Source organism: Mya arenaria, chromosome 11 (assembly GCF_026914265.1).
Source record: "Mya arenaria isolate MELC-2E11 chromosome 11, ASM2691426v1".
Classification (NCBI taxonomy): Eukaryota; Metazoa; Mollusca; class Bivalvia; order Myida; family Myidae; genus Mya; species Mya arenaria.
Window position 1 is genome coordinate 49,703,061 of NC_069132.1, and position 19,895 is coordinate 49,722,955.

Below are 19,895 nucleotides of genomic sequence, written 5' to 3' on the forward strand. Positions count from 1 at the left end.
TTGAAAGTAAAAACATTGTTGAAGGGTACATAGTAATTTACAGAATGAATAAGTGAATTTTTAACATTTTTGTGAGATTAAGAAACATATTTTCTATTTTGTCTTACAACAAGTCTTATCTGATCGTGTCATGAGGAATTGACCTTCCCTAAATGTCTTGTACGCCTAAATATTAGCCATGTGGACTGTAGCTTTTGAAAAAAATATATCGGGAATTAGCCATTAAGAATTAATTAATCAACACACATAAAGCCATTAAGACTGTAGCTACTGAGGAAATGGCCATGACTCATAAGCAATATTGACTTTAGACATTGAGAAATCAATTATAACTCATAGGCCAATATTGACTGTAGCCATTGAGGAATCAATTACAACTCATAGGCCAATATTGACTGTAGCCATTGAGGAATCAATTATGACTCGTAGGCCAATATTGACTGTAGCCATTGAGGAATCAATTATGACTCGTAGGCCAATATTGACTGTAGCCATTGAGGAATCAATTATGACTCGTAGGCCAATATTGACTGTAGCCATTGAGGAATCAATTATGACTCGTAGGCCAATATTGACTGTAGCCATTGAGGAATCAATTATGACTCGTAGGCCAATATTGACTGTAGCCATTGAGGAATCAATTATGACTCGTAGGCCAATATTGACTGTAGCCATTGAGGAATCAATTATGACTCGTAGGCCAATATTGACTGTAGCCATTGAGGAATCAATTATGACTCGTAGGCCAATATTGACTGTAGCCATTGAGGAATCAATTATGACTCGTAGGCCAAAATTGACTGTAGCCATTGAGGAATCAATTATGACTCGTAGGCCAAAATTGACTGTAGCCATTGAGGAATCAATTATGACTCGAAGGCCAAAATTGACTGTAGCCATTGAGGAATCAATTATGACTCGCAGGCCAAAATTGACTGTAGCCATTGAGGAATCAATTATGACTCGAAGGCCAATATTGACTGTAGCCATTGAGGAATCAATTATGACTCGAAGGCCAATATTGACTGTAGCCATTGAGGAATCAATTATGACTCGAAGGCCAATATTGACTGTAGCCATTGAGGAATCAATTATGACTCGTAGGCCAAAATTGACTGTAGCCATTGAGGAATCAATTATGACTCATAGGCCAAAATTGACTGTAGCCATTGAGGAATCAATTATGACTCGTAGGCCAATATTATTATGACTCGTAGGCCAATATTGACTGTAGCCATTGAGGAATCAATTATGACTCGTAGGCCAATATTGACTGTAGCCATTGAGGAATCAATTATGACTCGTAGGCCAATATTGACTGTAGCCATTGAGGAATCAATTATGACTCGAAGGCCAAAATTGACTGTAGCCATTGAGGAATCAATTATGACTCATAGGCCAATATTGACTGTAGCCATTGAGGAATCAATTATGACTCGTAGGCCAATATTGACTGTAGCCATTGAGGAATCAATCATGACTCATAGGCCAATATTGACTGTAGCCATTGAGGAATCAATCATGACTCGTAGGCCAATATTGACTGTAGCCATTGAGGAATCAATCATGACTCGTAGGCCAAAATTGACTGTAGCCATTGAGGAATCGACCATGACTCGAAGGCCAATATTGACTGTAGCCATTGAGGAATCAATTATGACTCGTAGGCCAAAATTGACTGTAGCCATTGAGGAATCAATTATGACTCGTAGGCCAAAATTGACTGTAGCCATTGAGGAATCAATTATGACTCGTAGGCCAATATTATTATGACTCGTAGGCTAATATTGACTTTAGCCATTGAGGAATCGACCATGACTCGTAGGCCAATATTGACTGTAGCCATTGAGGAATCAATTATGACTCGTAGGCCAATATTGACTGTAGCCATTGAGGAATCAATTATGACTCGTAGGCCAATATTGACTGTAGCCATTGAGGAATCAATTATGACTCGTAGGCCAATATTGACTGTAGCCATTGAGGAATCAATTATGACTCATAGGCCAATATTGACTGTAGCCATTGAGGAATCGACCATGACTCATAGGCCAATATTGACTGTAGCCATTGAGGAATCAATTATGACTCGTAGGCCAATATTGACTGTAGCCATTGAGGAATCAATCATGACTCATAGGCCAATATTGACTGTAGCCATTGAGGAATCAATCATGACTCGTAGGCCAATATTGACTGTAGCCATTGAGGAATCAATCATGACTCGTAGGCCAAAATTGACTGTAGCCATTGAGGAATCAATTATGACTCGTATGCCAATATTGACTGTAGCCATTGAGGAATCAATCATGACTCGTAGGCCAATATTGACTGTAGCCATTGAGGAATCAATCATGACTCGTAGGCCAATATTGACTGAAGCTATTGAGGAATCAATTATGACTCGTAGGCCAATATTGACTTTAGCCATTGAGGAATCGACCATGACTCATAGGCCAATATTGACTGTAACCTTTGAGGAATCGACCATGACTCATAGGCCAGTATTGACTGTAACCATTGAGGAATCGACCATGACTCATAGGCCAGTATTGACTGTAACCATTGAGGAATCCTCCATGACTCATAGGCCAATATTGACTGTAACCTTTGAGGAATCGACCATGACTCATAGGCCAGTATTGACTGTAACCATTGAGGAATCCTCCATGACTCATAGGCCAATATTGACTGTAACCATTGAGGAATTGACCATGACTCGTAGGCCAATATTGACTGTAGCCATTGAGGAATCGACCATGACTTATAGGCTAATATTGACTGTAACCATTGAGGAATCAATTATGACTCGTAGGCCAAAATTGACTGTAGCCATTGAGGAATCGATCATGACTCGTAGGCAAATATTGACTGTAGCCATTGAAGAATCGACCATGACTCATAGGCAAATATTGACTGTAGCCATTGAAGAATCGACCATGACTCATAGGCCAATATTGACTGTAGCCATTGAGGAATCGGTCATGTGTCAGAGAAATTATTCATGACTCATAGGCAAATATTGACTGTAGCCATTGAGGAATTGACAATGACTCATAAGTCATGCAGGCTTTTGCCCATTAGGAAGGGGCCATTGAGTCATGTACCATATTGACTGTAGCCATTAAGGAATTATCCAGGAGTCGGAAGCCTATATGGATTATAGCCATTGAGGAATTGACAATGACAGCCATGTTGAATCTAGCCATTGAGGAAACGGCCATGACTCATAAGCCATATTGTATTCATTGAGGTATTGACCAGGACTCATAAGCCATATTGTGATCATTGAGGTATTGACCAGGACTGATAAGCCATATTGTAATCATTGAGGTATTGACCATGAATCATAAGCCATATTGTGATCATTGAGGTATTGACCATGACTCGTAAGCCATATTGTGATCATTGAGGTATTGGCCATGACTCATAAGCCATATTGTGATCATTGAGGTATTAACCATGACTCGTAAGCCATATTGTAATCATTGAGGTATTGACCATGACTCATAAGCCATATTGTGATCATTGAGGTATTGACCATGACTCGTAAGCCATATTGTGATCATTGAGGTATTGACCATGACTCGTAAGCCATATTGTGATCATTGAGGTATTGACCAGGACTGATAAGCCATATTGTATTCATTGAGGTATTGACCATGACTCATAAGCCATATTGTGATCATTGAGGTATTGACCATGACTCGTAAGCCATATTGTGATCATTGAGGTATTGACCATGACTCGTAAGCCATATTGTGATCATTGAGGTATTGACCAGGACTGATAAGCCATATTGTATTCATTGAGGTATTGACCATGACTCGTAAGCCATATTGTGATCATTGAGGTATTGACCATGACTCGTAAGCCATATTGTGATCATTGAGGTATTGACCAGGACTGATAAGCCATATTGTGATCATTGAGGTATTGACCATGACTTGTAAGCCATATTGTGATCATTGAGGTATTGACCAGGACTGATAAGCCATATTGTATTCATTGAGGTATTGACCATGACTCGTAAGCCATATTGTGATCATTGAGGTATTGACCATGACTCGTAAGCCATATTGTGATCATTGAGGTATTGACCAGGACTGATAAGCCATATTGTAATCATTGAGGTATTGACCATGACTCATAAGCCATGTGGACTGTAGCTTTTGAGGAAATGACCATGACTCATAAGCAATATTATTTGTAGCAAGTGATAAATTGACCATGACTCATTAGCTATGTAGTCTGGAACTATTAAGGTATTGACTATCGCTTGTAAGCAATATTTATTGTAGTCATTCAATAACTGACTATGCCTCATAAACTTACATTGACTGGAGCCATTAAGGACACCATGACTTGTAGGCCATATTGACTGCAGCCATTGAGGCAGTGACCATGACTCATTAGCCATATTGATTAGCCATTGAGGGTATGATCTTGTCTAATAAGCCATATTGACTGAAGCTATGGAGAAATTGATCTTGTCTCTTTAGCCATATTGACTGTAGCAATTGAGGGTATGATCTTGTCTCTTTAGCCATATTGACTGTAGCAGTTGAGGGTATGATCTTGTCTCATAAGCCATAAAGACTGAAGCCATGGAGAAATTGATTTTGTCTCTTTAGCCATATTGACTGTAGCAATTAAGGGTATGCTCTTGTCTCTTTAGCCATATTGACTGTAGCAATTGAGGGTATGATCTTGTCTCTTTAGCCATATTGACTGTAGCAATTGAGGAAGTGACCATGACTCATTAGCAATATTGACCAGAGCCATGGAGGAGTTGACCATGACTCATAAGCCACATGGTTTGTAGTAATTGAGGGTGACCATGACTCATAAGCCATATTGACTGGAGCCGTTGAGGACATTATCTTGACTCTTCACAAGATTTTGTTAATTAAAATAAAAATTGTCATTGATGGGAATGATATTTGAGCTTCTAGATTTATAGTTTTCTAGCTGCTATTAATATGAATTAATATGATTTAAATAATAAATATATGTTTAAAGAGAGTACTTACATCAGACAGTTTACTCAATTGAGATATGTTGTTTTTCTTCAACATCAAATCAAAAAAGCATGTTCCTGGAATAAGATTGGTGTTTTAATCATGTGATAAACTATGATGACCAAAGTTAGCTGTCAACATGTGCATGTTAATCTATGTTAACTTTTGTTTTTGGTTTTCATTCAGGATGGAGGCAGCAGTAGATGCAACCTTTCGACACTGAACTTAGTGATGTTATATTTTCTCATCTCAAGTCTGATTTTCGATGTAAGTACCAGTAGTGTGGTATGCTATGCAATTGCATAAAACATCAGTAAAACATAGCTTATGAACAACTCATGACCTCTGATAACCTGTGGTTGCTAGGAGTCTTTAAAAGGATGCTGATTCTTTTCTTCAAGTATTTATTTATCTGAGACTGGTTTTTATATCAATTAAGTCACCTGAAGGTCTTTGATTTTGCAAGTAAGACAAATTTGCCAACCAAAGTAATCCTCAAAAAAGTTTTCTTGGGTCTTCATGCCATTGGTGCCAACGATCCCAGACTGGTTTCTGATAGTGGCTTAATAGGTTTTTGATCAGGAACTGACCACCGAGCAACTTAACGACAACCAATCGTCAAAATGTAACCAACAGCCAGATATCATTCTTCAACAAATGCAGATCAAATTTATAGAAGGGAGAGGGCATTGACAACTGCCCTTGCCTTGGAATGAATGTAAGCTTGTTGAATATTGCGAGATTTGTCCAGGTTGTTGAGCAGGTTGATGACCATTGTACGGTCATTGGCAAGCACTTGCCAACCAGTCTTTGATTGTCATTTAATAGTCGCCAATCAGTAGCCTACAAGTTGCCGATATTGCTAGAACAGCTACTGATGATCAGACACCATTTACAAATTGATCAGAGGACCAATTGCCAACCTTAGCATTTTGAGAGGTTGTGGTTGGTTGCCTCATATTGGGGTTGTTGGGGGGTTGCTTGTTAGTCTAAAACTATGTGTAACTAGGGTGTAAATTCCTATATTTCTATTTAATACAGTTTTGTTGATAAATCCTGGAAGTTTTGGAATTAATTAGAAACTAAAATTGGGATAAAAATAAGTTTTTTATGCCCCCGAAGCTCTGCTTGTCCGTCCGTGCGTCCGGCTCAATAACTCGTGTCTGGGCTGTAACTTTCTCTTGTATGGACTGATTTTAAAATAACTTGCCACATGTTTTCAACATATCTTGACGACGTGTCGCATACAAGACCCTTGTCCCTACCTCTAAGGTCAAGGTCACACTTAGTGGTATTCACAATGGAATGCTGCATATTAATATAAGGACATAGAGTATAGGTTGTCGTGTCCGGGCTGTTACTTTCTCATGAATGGACAGATTTTAAAATGACTTGCCACATGTGTTTTACATAGCAAGACGACGTGTCATTTGCAAGACCCGTTTCCTATCTCTAAGTTCAAGGTCACACTTAGTGTTTTTTCCAAAATGGAATGCTGCATATAGGGACATAGAGTATAGGTTGTCGTGTCCAGGCTGTAACTTTCCCTTCTATGGACAGATTTTAAAACGACTTGCCACATGTGTTCGACATACCAAGACAATGTAAGAAAACTGCATTTACTTGTACCAAGTCAACTTCTTATTCAGACCATTTACTACAAACCCTTACGTGTCAACTTGTTATGACATCAAAGGACACAATTTATGTGATAGCAGTGTACAACTCGCCCTCATCAGGAAATACAAATGTGCACATGGAAACTGTCCTGCTAGATCAAATAAACCAGATACAGATGAAAGAAAGTCAACCGTCAATTGTTATAACTGGTGATTTTAACCAAAATGCAATAGCCTGTCCAATGCCTCTAATATGCCAGATGCTCATAGAAAGAGGATTTCGCCAGTATTCTCACACACCGACCCATGTATTAGGTTCTTGTCTTGACCATATCTATATCTCTGGGTTAGTTGGCATAAGACCAACAACAACACTGACATATAACAGTGACCATGCATGGGTCTCATGAGGTGTTTCAAAACATCAATTACAGGTAATTAGTGTTTTTAGCTCACCAGACCACGAAGTGCTCAAGGTGAGCTATTGTGATTGGTCTTTATCCGGCGTATGTCAGTCCGTCCGTCAGTCCGTCTGTCAACAATTGCTTAAAAAACATCTCTGAAACTACCTGGCAAAATTCAATGAAACTTCACAGGAAGCTTCCTTGGGTGACCCTCTACAAAAAAACAACAAGGGGTCATGATTGATCAGCAATAACAACAACAGCAACAACAACAACAAATAGCTGACTTCCTGTTTTGCTTTAAAAAAACATCTCCTCTGAAACTACCAGTCCAAATTCAATGAAACTTTACAGGAAGTTTCCTTGGGTGACCCTCTACAAAAATGCAATGATGGGTTAAGATTGATCAACAACAACAACAACAAAATGGCCAACTTCCTGTTTTGCTTTAAAAATCATCTCTAAAACAACCAGTCCAAATTCAATGAAACTTATAGGAATCGTCCTTGGGTGACCCTCTACAAAAATACAACAAGGGGTCACAATTGATCAACAACAACAGCAACAATAACCAAATGGCCAACTTTCTGTTTTGCTTAAAAAAACCATCTCCTCTGAAACTACCCCTCCAAATTCAATGAAACTTTACAGGAAGCTTTCTTGGGTGACTATCTACAAAAATACAACAAGGGGTCATGATTGATCAAAAACAACACCAACAAAATGGCCGACTTCCTGTTTTTCTTCAAAAAAAACATCTCCTCTGAAACTACCAGTCCAAATTCAATGACACTTTACAGGAAGCTTCCTTAGGTGACCCCTTCACAAAATTACAACAAGGGGTCATGATTGATCAACAACAACAACAGCTAAAAAATGGCCAACTTCCTGTTTTGCTTTAAAAAACCCATCTCCTCTGAAACTACTAGTCCAAATGAAATGAAACTTGACAGGAAGCTTTCTTGTGTAACCCTCTTTAAAAATACAACAAGGGCTCACGATTAATCAACAACAATAACAACAACAGCAGCAACAACAAAATGTCTGTCTTCCTGTTTTGCTTTAAATTCATCTCCTCTGAAACTACCACTCCAAATTCACTGAACATTTACAGGAAGTTTCCTTAGGTAACCTTCTACAAAAATATCACAAGGGGTCACGATTGATCAACAACAACAACAATCTGGCAAACTTCCTGTTTTGCTTTAAAAAAAAATCTCCTCTGAAACTACAGGGCCAAATTCACTGAAACTTTACAGGAAGCTTCATTGCATGACCCTGTACAAAAATACAACAAGGCATTGAGATTGATCAACAACAACAACAAAATGGTCGTTTTACTGTTTTGCTTTTAATTTTTTTTCTGAAACTACAAGGCCAAATTCAATGAAAATTTCTAGGTAGCTTCATTACATGACCCTTTACAAAAATAAAATAAGGCATCATCATTTGTAAAGGTATATTTAAAACATTTTTTATTAATGCTTCATCACAGAATTGTGACCTTTTTTGGTGAGTGTTTTAGGGCCATCATGGCCCTCTTGTTATAATTATTCCACTTGTTCATAAGCATTCCTTGCTTTATATTATTATGAAATGCTGCATATGTGCACATAGATGTCATAACCAGGCTGTAATTTTGTCATGTATATGACAAATTTACAACAAAAACTAGGCACATGTGTTAGGCATATAAAGATTGTGTGTTGTATGCAAGATCCACATGCATTCAACAAAGGTCAGTGTTCGATCTTTATTTTTTCATGTACTGACCTTGTTCATAGGTCAATGTCATATTTGGGGGCATTCCTCAGATACTGTGACAGCTCTTGTTTGTTATGATTATTGTGTATTGAAATGAATTTTTGATACAATTAAATTTCACTGTAATTTGAAAATTATAATCATTCTCATTTAAAGTTTTAAAATGTTGAATCATATTGACAGCATTTTTACATAATTTCAAATATTGATTATTGTTGAAATCTATTTTTATTTGATTGATAAAACGGACTAAGGCTATGTATTTTAATTCAATATAAATCTTAGTTGGGGAAGGTGTTTTATATGATACAAAAAAGACAAACAATTACACAAGTATATCGGAATTTGCTCAAAATTTAAGTTCAAGTCGGGATATTGACTCATAATCTAACTCTGATCTTGAATACATATTGTGACCCTTTAGGCCACTACTTTTATATAAATTGGTTTACAAAACCGGCGGGTCTAATTTTCCGAAAAGTACAAAAAAAATAAAAAATTATTTTCCCGACCGTATTGATTTTGGTGCGAAAGGAAAGAAAAACGCACAGATAAGAGTACGAATGCAGTAGATCTGGACTGGTTTGTTGTTCCGTGGCCGTATTTGCCAATTTATAGTGATAGCATGTGAGCCAGTCAACTGTTATGGCAGCGCCGATGGCAATGGCGGAACTGACGATAGCAGTCATTCTTTGTATGAAATAATTAATTAAAATATGCAGGAGTTGTTAAAATAACAATAGCAATAAACATTGGCAAATTTAACAGCCGACACAAACAATAACTGTCACGTGATTGTTGTTATTCCCCGCCAATTTAGGTCATGAAAATATTGTTGTTAATAGATAAAAAATAAAATTGTCAGCGGCTGCCATCGAATTAGTAGACACAAATATCTGTAAATTATGTGTGAGAAAAACATTTTATAACATTTTATGGTTAAATATCAAATAACAGTGCACTAAGTGTGAGTGGTGAAATTGAAAGTAAAATTTCTAAGTTGATACCGGTGACCTAATTTCACAAGTTCGGTCGATGGTGTTTATGGATTTGAAATCACAAAATGGTTTGGAAATACTTGTTATTGAGTCATGTAAAGCTTGTGTTTATTCTAGATTACATGTTTATTCATGTAGTAAAAACAATGAAAGAGTTGAACACATGTCTCGATGACATTTTAATACTAATGCCATGAGTTGTGTGCAAAACATTTAGATAAAACTACACGGAAAACTATTTTGAATAAGTCCATTTCAATTTGTAATGAACTTGATATTTCACTATAAATGAGATTTCTTGTTGTAACCAAGGAATACTCTTTAAAATGAAAAATAAACAAGCATGAAGTATAGATGCCCTGTGAACTCGTGTATACACAAAATGGCGGAGTTGGGAGAAGATGAAAATATCCGATACATAATTATGGATTTCTCTGTTACTATCATTGGTACATAAAGTTAAGTCACATGCTAGATTTATTATTTTGTTATGTGATTTTTATGTACTGATGTGGTAATTTGATGCAAGATTTGAATTTGAAATGGATTTGGTGAACATCCCATGGTAAATATCCCGGTCAGAAAATATCCGAACTTAGCATGGATTGGGTTACACACAACTAGGACCCACCATGGTAAAGGTTATTAAAACTCAAATCTAGGTCTAGTTTGGTTTTTAGTTTTTCAGGAATTGCTTTCACAATGTTAAAGCTCAAACGTCTTCATAAAATGTTACTTCCTTATTTACAAAATTGGTAATTATTTCACTTTATTGGCATTTTCCAATATTGAAATAACTGAAACAATGTTTAGAAAATATTATGTATTGTTTTAATACAGTGCATTTTTTTTGTATTTTAATGCGTAAAATCGCCTTCTCTTTTTTTTCAATTTAATATTGTTCAGTTTAGTGTTCTGCATTCACTTTTGCTTTAGCATACCCTTGAAGCTTAATAAATGTCTTGCTGAGTGATATTTAATGTATCTTTGATAAAAAGTGTAGTTTATACATGTAAACATGTTTTATAGTCAATTTCATTGATGTTTTATATGCACAGTATGTAAGATTTAAACTGTATGTTCAATTAGAAATTTGAAACTTTGAGTGTATTAAAACATGCATTAATAGCAGTTTAAAAATTTAAAATGTCATGTAAATGATATAAATTTTCAATGTTTTTATGTTGTTCTCTGATTTTTACCCTTTAAGAGTATGTTTTGTGACTTTTAACCTTTTTTTCTTTTTTTTCGACCGCCCGGTGGACATTTTTCCCAAAAATTCTTGTAAACCAAAAAATAAAAAAGGAGTGGCCTTATTGACTTTTAAATATTTACAAACTTCATGGAAAGGTAGGGTAGGTCACCATAAAAATATGTTAGATAATGAAGGCTATTTGTACAGACAGGTCAAAATATGAATGGCTATCTGTCCAACAAGGCCATCTGGGGGCAATTGCCATGTTTCTGTGACATCTTTTGTTTTTTAATTCTAATTTCAGAAGGCCCACTCACAAGGAGTGTTCATAGAAGTTGATGACATCTGTATTGGTACGTGTGTTGCCCAGAAAGATTGGAAGTTTAATGGAAATTGCCCACAAACCCACTGTGACTATCAATGCGCCGCCCAACGCCTTGCCCACCAAGTTGGTCATCGTGATGGAACCGAGTACCACTGTGCTCTAAATTACCATAATCGCTCCGAGAATAGGCAAACTTGGGCTGAGGTTCAAAATTGCAAAAAAGGTTTGTTTTCCACTTTTGATATTTTGTATTTATCCATAAAGCAGTAGTATGTTAGACAAAGGTCATTCCCAGAGCAGTAGAATGTTAGATGAAGGGTCATCCCCAGAGAAGTATTTTGTTAGACAAAGGTCATCCAAAGAGCAGTAGTATGTTAGAAAAGGTCATCCCCAGAGAAGTAGTATGTTAGACAAAGGTCATTCCCAGAGAAGTAGTATGTTAGACAAAGGTCATCCCCAGAGCAAAAGTATGTTAGACAAAGGTAATTCCAAGAGCAGAAGTATGTTATACAAAGGTCATCCCCAGAGAAGAAGTATGTTAGACAAAGGTCATCCCAAGAGCAGTATGCTTTTAGACAAAGGTCATCCCCAGAGCAGTAGAATGTAAGACAAAGGTCATCCCCAGTGCAGAAGTATGTTAGACAAAGGTCATCCCCAGAGCAGTAGTATGTTAGACAAAGGTCATCCCAAGAGTTGTAATTTTTTAGACAAAGGTCATCCCAAGAGCAGTAGTATGTTAGACAAAGGCCATCCCCAGAGTTGTTTTTTTTAGTTAGACAGAGGTCATTCCAATGAGCAGTAGTATGTAAGACAAAGGTTATCACCAGAGCAGTAGTATGTTAGACAAAGGCTATAACCAGAGCTGTAACTTATTAGACAAAGGTCATTCCCAGAGCAGTAGTATGTAAGACAAAGGTCATTCCCAGAGCAGTGGAATGTTAGATGAAGGTCATCCCCAGAGAAGTAGTATGTTAGACAAAGGTCACCCAAAGAGCAGTAGTATGTTAGACAAATGTCATCCTCAGAGAAGTAGTATGTTAGCCAAAGGTAATTCTCAAGGAAGTAGTATATTAGACAAAGGTCATCCCCAGAGTTGTGATTTTTTAGACAAAGGTCATCCACAGAGCAGTAGAATGTAAGACAAAGATCATCCCCAGAGCATAAGTATGTTAGACAAAGGTCATCCCAGAGCAGTAGTATGTTAGACAAAGGTCATCCCCAGAGTTGTAATTTTTTAGACAAAAGTCATCCCCAGAGCAGTAGAATGTAAGACAAAGGTCATCCCAAAAGCAGTAGTATGTTAGACAAAGGTCATCCCCAGAGCAGTAGTATGTTAGACAAAGGTCATACCAAAAGCAGTAGTATGTTAGACAAAGGTCATCCCAAGAGCAGTTGTATGTAAGACAAAGGTCATCCCCAGAGTTGTATTTTTTTCCACACAAAGGGCATCCCCATGAGCAGTAGTATGTGAGACAAAGGTTATCCCCAGAGCAGTAGTATGATAGACAAATGTCATCCCATGAGTAAATGTATGTTAGACAAAGGTCATCCCAAGAGCAGTAGTATGTTAGACAAAGGTCATCCCAAAAGCAGTAGTATGTTAGACAAAGGTTATCCCAAGAGCAGTAGTATGTAAGACAAAGGTTATCCCCAGAGCAGTAGTATGATAGACAAATGTCATCCCATGAGTAAATGTATGTTAGACAAAGGTCATCCCAAGAGCAGAAGTATGTTAGACAAAGGTCATCCCAAAAGCAGTAGTATGTTAGACAAAGGTTATCCCAAGAGCAGTAGTATGTTAGACAAAGGTAATCCCAAGAGCAGTAGTATGTAAGACAAATGTCATCCCAAGAGCAGTAATATGATAGACAAATGTCATCCCAAGAGCAGAAGTATGTTAGACAAAGGTCATCCCAAGAGCAGTAGTATGTTAGACAAAGGTCATCCCCAGAGCAGCAGTATGTTAGCAAAGGTCATCCACAGAGCATTTGTATGTTAGACAAAGGTCATTCCATGAGCAGTAGTATTTTAGACAAAGGTCTTCCCATGAGTAGTAGTATTTTAGACAAAGGTCATCCCAAGAGGAGTAGTATATATGTTAGAAAAAGGTCACCCCCAGAGCAGTAGTATGTTAGCAAAGGTCATCCACAGAGCATTTGTATGTTAGACAAAGGTCATTCCATGAGCAGTAGTATTTTAGACAAAGGTCTTCCCATGAGTAGTAGTATTTTAGACAAAGGTCATCCCAAGAGGAGTAGTATATATGTTAGAAAAAGGTCACCCCAAGAGCAGTAGTATGTTAGACAAACTGAAAACATGGTCTTTCATCATTTTTCAATGTTTTGCCGTGGGTAGTGGACAGTGGTTACATACAGCACTTGATTCCTGAGAACCATGATTGTAACACAGCTGTTGAGATATCTTGTTATTGGTGGCTTTTGTATATCTTGAACATTCCAACCCTGAGTTTAACAAGCTGCTATGCTTCATTGATTGGATATGCATAGAGTTATTAAATTGTAAATTAGTTGACTGTCTGCATGAAATCTTGAGCAAGTGTAATGAAAACTGTAAACTTGCTTAAAAAATCTTGTGAACATTGAATAAATGTCTCTCCTCCGTTGTCAACATTTCCCTCCAAAAAACTTCTCCTCCTAAACCATTTGACCAATTTCAACCAAAATTCATAGGAATGATCCTTGGATGTTCCTCATCCAGATTCCTTCATCAAAAGCAGAACTGGGCAACCAAAAGTAAAAAACAACTTTGAAAATCTTTTTCTCAGAAACCACTGGCCTGATTTCAAAATAATTTCACAATACCTTAAATGACTGGGTATAAGACGATAGGGGGTATAAGATGTAGGCAAAAAAAAACTGTGAAAAATCCAAGGAAAAAAGTTTTAATCAATGTTTTGGGTTATAGGACACATAGAAAAAATGTTAAAATCATCTGCTGTGATTGGCCACCATGTTTGTTGACAGTGATGATTTTTTTTTTGTGAAAATGGCAAGTAATTTTTAAAACCATACAATACTAATACAAAGCAAAATATGTTTCATTGTTTATTCGTTTCATGTTATATAAAACTTAAATAATCATTTAAAATTTGTAGCTGGATGGCACTGAAAAGTACCTTTTATCTAGCTGGGACCAATAAAATCTTATTCCCAGCTTTTATGACAATTTGTAAAATTTCTTTCTGACAGTATATTGTAAACGATAACCTATCAAGAATGAAATGTAATGCAAAAACCTTATATTTTACGGGTTTGTTCTCAAAATGTCAACACCTACAGAAAATAATATAGAACGTGGCAAAGTGCGAAAAAACAAGACCATTATCGCAACAGTTTGTAGTATTGGTATGTTAGAACAGCTTTAAAGGCAGTGCAAGTTTTTCACACCTTATCGTACAAGCAGCTTTGCTTCTTTACATGCATGTTTAATTATTGTTATATTCAAAATAATATTGAATAATTTTAATTGTACAATATGTTTTTAACCAGGTTTTCAACGAAAACCGGGTTATTAGAATGAGGTTGTCGTTGGTGGGACGGGCGTGCGGGCATCAAAAATTGGTTTCTGTTCAATAACTTTAGTTAGCATTGATAGATATTGATGAAACTTGGTGTGTAGGTCGCTTATGGGAAGAGCTAGCTTGGGATTGCTTTTGAGGGGGGGGGGCTAAGGTCAAGGTCACTGTTACTAAAAATAGAAAATGGTTTCTGCCCAATAACTTTAGTTAGCATTGATAGATATTGACGAAACTTGGTGTGTAAGTTGTTTATGTGAAGAGCAAGCTTGGGATTGCTTTTGAGTGGGGAGGGGCTAAGGTCAAGGTCACTATAACTTAAAATAGAAAAATGGTCAAGGTCACTGTTACTTAAAATAGAAAAATGGTTTCTGCCCAATAACTTTAGTTAGCATTGACAGATATTGATGAAACTTGGTGTGTAGGTAGCTTATGTGAAGAGCTAGCTTGGGATTGCTTTTGAGGGGGATGGGGCTTAGGTCAAGGTCGCCTGTTACTAAAAATAGAAAAATGGTTTCTGCCCAATAACTTTAGTTAGGATTGATAGATATTGACGAAAGTTGGTGTGTAGGTAGCTTATGTGAAGTGCTAGCTTGGGATTGCTTTTGAGGGGGGTGGGGCTAAGGTCAAGGTCACTGTTACTAAAAATTAAAAAATGGTGTCCGCCCAATAACTTTAGTTAGCATCGATAGATATTGATAAAACTTGGTGTGTAAGTAGCTTATGTACAGAGCTAGCTTAGGATTGCTTTTGAGGGGGGGGGGGGTGGAGCTAAGGTCAAGGTCACTGTTACTAGAAATAGAAAAATGGTTTCTGCCCAATAACTTTAGTTAGGATTGATAGATATTGACGAAATTTTGTGTGTAGGTACTAGTAGCTTATGTGAAGAGCAAGCTTGGAATTTCTTTTGAGGGGGGTGGTGTCAAGGTCACTGTTACTAAAAATAGAAAAATGGTTTCTGCCCAATAACTTGGTTAGAATTGATGGATAGTGATGAATCTTAGTGTGAATACAGCTTATATGAAGCTGCAGATTGAACTTGCTTTTGAGGGTGGGGAAGAAGGTCAAGGTACTTGATTTGTTGAGTGTAAGTTAAAAACTTAAGGTTTTTTTCAAAAAGCAGACAACTGATTTTTTGAGAATATTTTACATGGTAAGTTAATTTTTCTGTTGATTTATAGAAAAACAAAACTTTCTTACTTTATTGGGTAACAAGTCATACAACAAATTAATTGGCTATAATTTCTGATTGCCCATAACAAAAACCTGGTTTCGTCGCATTGCGGCGCTTCTAGTTTTAAATTATAAACGTCTTACGATATACCTAAACCTGATCTTCAACTGCCGTTTTAACCTGTATATACTCGATCTATATGACGCGAGTAACATCCCCTTCTACATAAGTCAAAACAAACGCTTGGCCTGAAATAATCTTCAAAATCTTGTTACTGGTCTTATACCCAGTCATTTACGGTAATGTCCCTTAGGTGACCCTGTATTAAATTCCTTTACCCCATGTTGATTCCTGATAGAACGTGGCCGCAAGTGGGCCGGGCTTCTTTTCACCGTCACAATCTTTGAAATCGTTCTCCTCAGAATCCACTGGCTTGATTTTAAAATGATTGTGGTAAATCTTATTTGGGAGTAAGAGTGCATCTTTAAAACCCTTATTCATCCAAACTTCCCATACTTGCTCAGTAATAAAAAGCTTCCTGTGATAAGTTATGTAAATCATGCTTAAATATTGTCAGATGTATGGCCCATTGTACACTTGGAATTCTGAGCTGTTGATGACAAGTGAAAGATAGATTCTTGGTTATAAACTCAATAACATGCCTTCAGATTGCACCCCATTTCAAATATGCTATCATTCAGGGCCATTCACAGTACACAGTTCATATTTGTTTGTCTTTGATAGGGGAGCAGCCATATGTAATGTTGTATGGTAACACAATAGAATTGCCAACAAGCAAGTGGATGATAGTATGCGACAAGTGTAATGACAATATGTACTACAACAGCGATGAAAGTACCAGTTCAAACACATACAATACCTGTACATTTGAGAAAAGGAATCGATGCACTCCTGAGAACCATAAAATCAATTGTGGAATACCATGGGAGGAGAGAACAGAGTCAGATGGATACTGTAGGTGTGACTATGAACAGGGCTATGCCCCTTTTAATGGGGACATTAATGTTCCTATGTGCTTTTACTCAGAGGAAGAGTGTGTGATAAAGAAATGTCCACCAGGAAAGGAGTTGGTATCAAGTAAGTTTCCCTTAATCCAATTAAAAAAGTTTATAATTGCACTTAATTTTGTTTGTTTGTTTTGTTTGGTTACTACATGTATGTTAAGGCCAGAGTTTTTTTATTTTTCGTTTTACAGGAATTTTTTCAAAAATAAGCACCAGGAGGAGGGAATAAAAATAAGAAAAAGATGTCAAAAAATGAGCGTCGAGAAAAAAGAATAAAAATAAGATGGATTTTCCATATTTTTTTCCTTTTTTTTGAATTTTTTTATACAATGCATGTTTTGAAATTGTGCACACTTGTTTTGTCCTCCATACTGCCTGTTGTATAATAGTGTTGCGCCACAGCTGTTAGAGGGCATCATTTTAAAAATTACAACTTCTTCAAATATATTTGAAGTGTCCATACTTTCAGAAAATTAAATACTATCTATAAGTTATGTATTTCTTAACAAGAATAAATGCAAAAATGTTCCAAGTTCGTAGAAAATAAAATGGCATCCGCAGCATAAATGTTATTCATTTTAAATCTTTGTAAAATTATTAAACATTTCGCTAAAAATCCAAAGTAATTAAAATAATTATAGAAAACTAAAAATGCGGCTTGTCTCAATGAAAACCTAAACAAGAATGCCATCTCCCAGCAATTTCCATGGATTTGGCCATAAACTGGCTGAAAATTGGCTGGGTCGTTTTCTGGCCGGTGTCTAAACAGAGCGGCCCATATTTGGCCAAGAAACGGCCATAAAACAGCCAACTTTCAACCTGACATTTGGCCGGTGGCCGAGAACTGGCCAACCCTGCTGTAGCAGAAACAGTGGCAGCCATAATTATTGGTTATATGAAAAAAAAAATGTTTAGTGAAAAAAATCCTAACGCAGATTTAACATATATAAATATAAACAATTCTCACTCAGGACCTAAATATTTGCAAATAACTGGTAATCGATTAAATGATGCAACAATAGTACTTATGAAAGCAAAACAAGCTGTCATTTTCACATGATGATAATTAAATCAATTCTGTATATATATGTGCATGATTTTAATATGTGCTTTTACACTTCTGTAGTGTTTTTAATAGTCACTGAAACTTGCACTGGCAAAACCAAAGACATCTGACTCATTGTTTGTGTCTAAAATGTTGATTAATATCATTTTGGGTATATATAATGAGATAAACAACACATCTGAGGAAATTTAATGTCTGATATACAAGAAAGAAACAAGGTATGTAACTCAAACTTACCAGATTTCACGGTCGAGTCCAGTTTTTTTAAGTTTCTTAATCAACATACAAACAATCCATTTTAAAAAAGGTGACATGAAAAGAGGAGTCAATGCCCTTTAAAATGGTATGCAATATGTTGGTATAACTTTATTGTCTTTTAGACAAACAAGCCAAATCCAATGTCACATTCTCGTCTTTTTCTGTAGTCAGAAACTGTACAGCAAATTCCAATTTTCAGTGTGTCCCCGTGTAAACAGGTCTACACACAGAAATATTTAAGTTATTTTATGCTTCGATATAAAGAAAATACCATTCTGTTCCGATATCACAAAAAAAACGCCACGATTTTATGAACAATATCACTATCAGTCTTCAAACTAAATCCACTTCAAAATTTCGTAAAAGGCAGCCATATTCCTTACAAGCGCTAAGATAATGATATTTAGCAAGTCTCAAGTTTTATTTTCATCATGGCATATAATATGCATGTGATATCACAAAACAATGAAACATATTTCAGTTAACTTTGTAAGCAATAATCGCCGGCTTCCGCCATCTTGGAAACTGTGCGCGATGATGTTTTGTTGTTGTGAAATTAGCGTTAGGTTAAATAACACTAAATTTTATTTACTATCGGAGATCGAAGAAACGGGCGGCGGAAAAAATAAAAATAAAGTTAGGAATTTGAATCTTTTTCTTTTTTGGGTTTTGCAATATTTAGGTACGGCGCTCCCGTAAAACGAAAAATAAAAAAACTCTGGCCTAAGTTGCTTTATATCAAAATGCAAGTTCCCTATTCTCTTCTTATAACAATGCAAATGAAATAATACTATTGTGGTGAACTTCAGTTGATGTTTAGAGAACTGTATTTCTTGCATACTGGACAGGCATTTCCAGTGAATTTAGCCATGCTGGATGTCACACGAGCTATTTGGCGAAATGTATAAAAAATGTGTTTTCTATGTCAATTTTTACTCACATACCCGTTTCCCTACCTCAAAGGTCAAGGTCACACTTAGTGTTTATTCACAATGGAATGCTGCATATAAGGACATAGAGTATAGGTTGTCGTGTCCGGGCTGTGACTTTCTCTTGTATGGACAGATTTTAAAATAACTTGCCGCATGTGTTCCACATACCAAGACGACGTGTCGCGTGCAAGACCCGTGGCCCTACCTCAAAGGTCAAGGTCACACTTAGTGTTTATTCACAATGGAATGCTGCATATAAGGACATAGAGTATAGGTTGTCGTGTCCGGGCTGTGACTTTCTCTTGTATTGACAGATTTTAAAATAACTTGCCACATGTGTTCCACATACCAAGACCACGTGTCGCGTGCAAGACCCGTGGTCCTACCTCAAAGGTCAAGGTCACACTAAGTGTTTATTTACAATGGAGTGCTGCATATAAGGACATAGAGTATAGGTTGTCGTGTCCAGGCTGTAACTTTCCCTTGTATGGACGGATTTTAAAATAACTTGCCACATGTGTTCCACATACCAAGACGACGTGTCGTGTGCAAGACCCGTGGCCCTACCTCAAAGGTCAA

General features: G+C 36.7%; 1 protein-coding gene across 5 annotated transcripts in view; it reads left to right on the plus strand.

Moving 5' to 3' along the window:
* Nucleotides 1-19,895, plus strand: part of LOC128208763 (uncharacterized) — a 77,173-nt gene that overhangs the window by 19,638 nt on the left and 37,640 nt on the right. For all 5 annotated transcript variants that reach the window (XM_052912338.1, XM_052912339.1, XM_052912341.1 and 2 more), the window contains 3 exons: nucleotides 5,208-5,288; nucleotides 11,306-11,549; nucleotides 16,780-17,133. In XM_052912338.1, coding sequence (XP_052768298.1) covers nucleotides 5,208-5,288; nucleotides 11,306-11,549; nucleotides 16,780-17,133 — 679 coding nt within the window. The remainder of the gene's footprint in view (nucleotides 1-5,207; nucleotides 5,289-11,305; nucleotides 11,550-16,779; nucleotides 17,134-19,895) is intronic.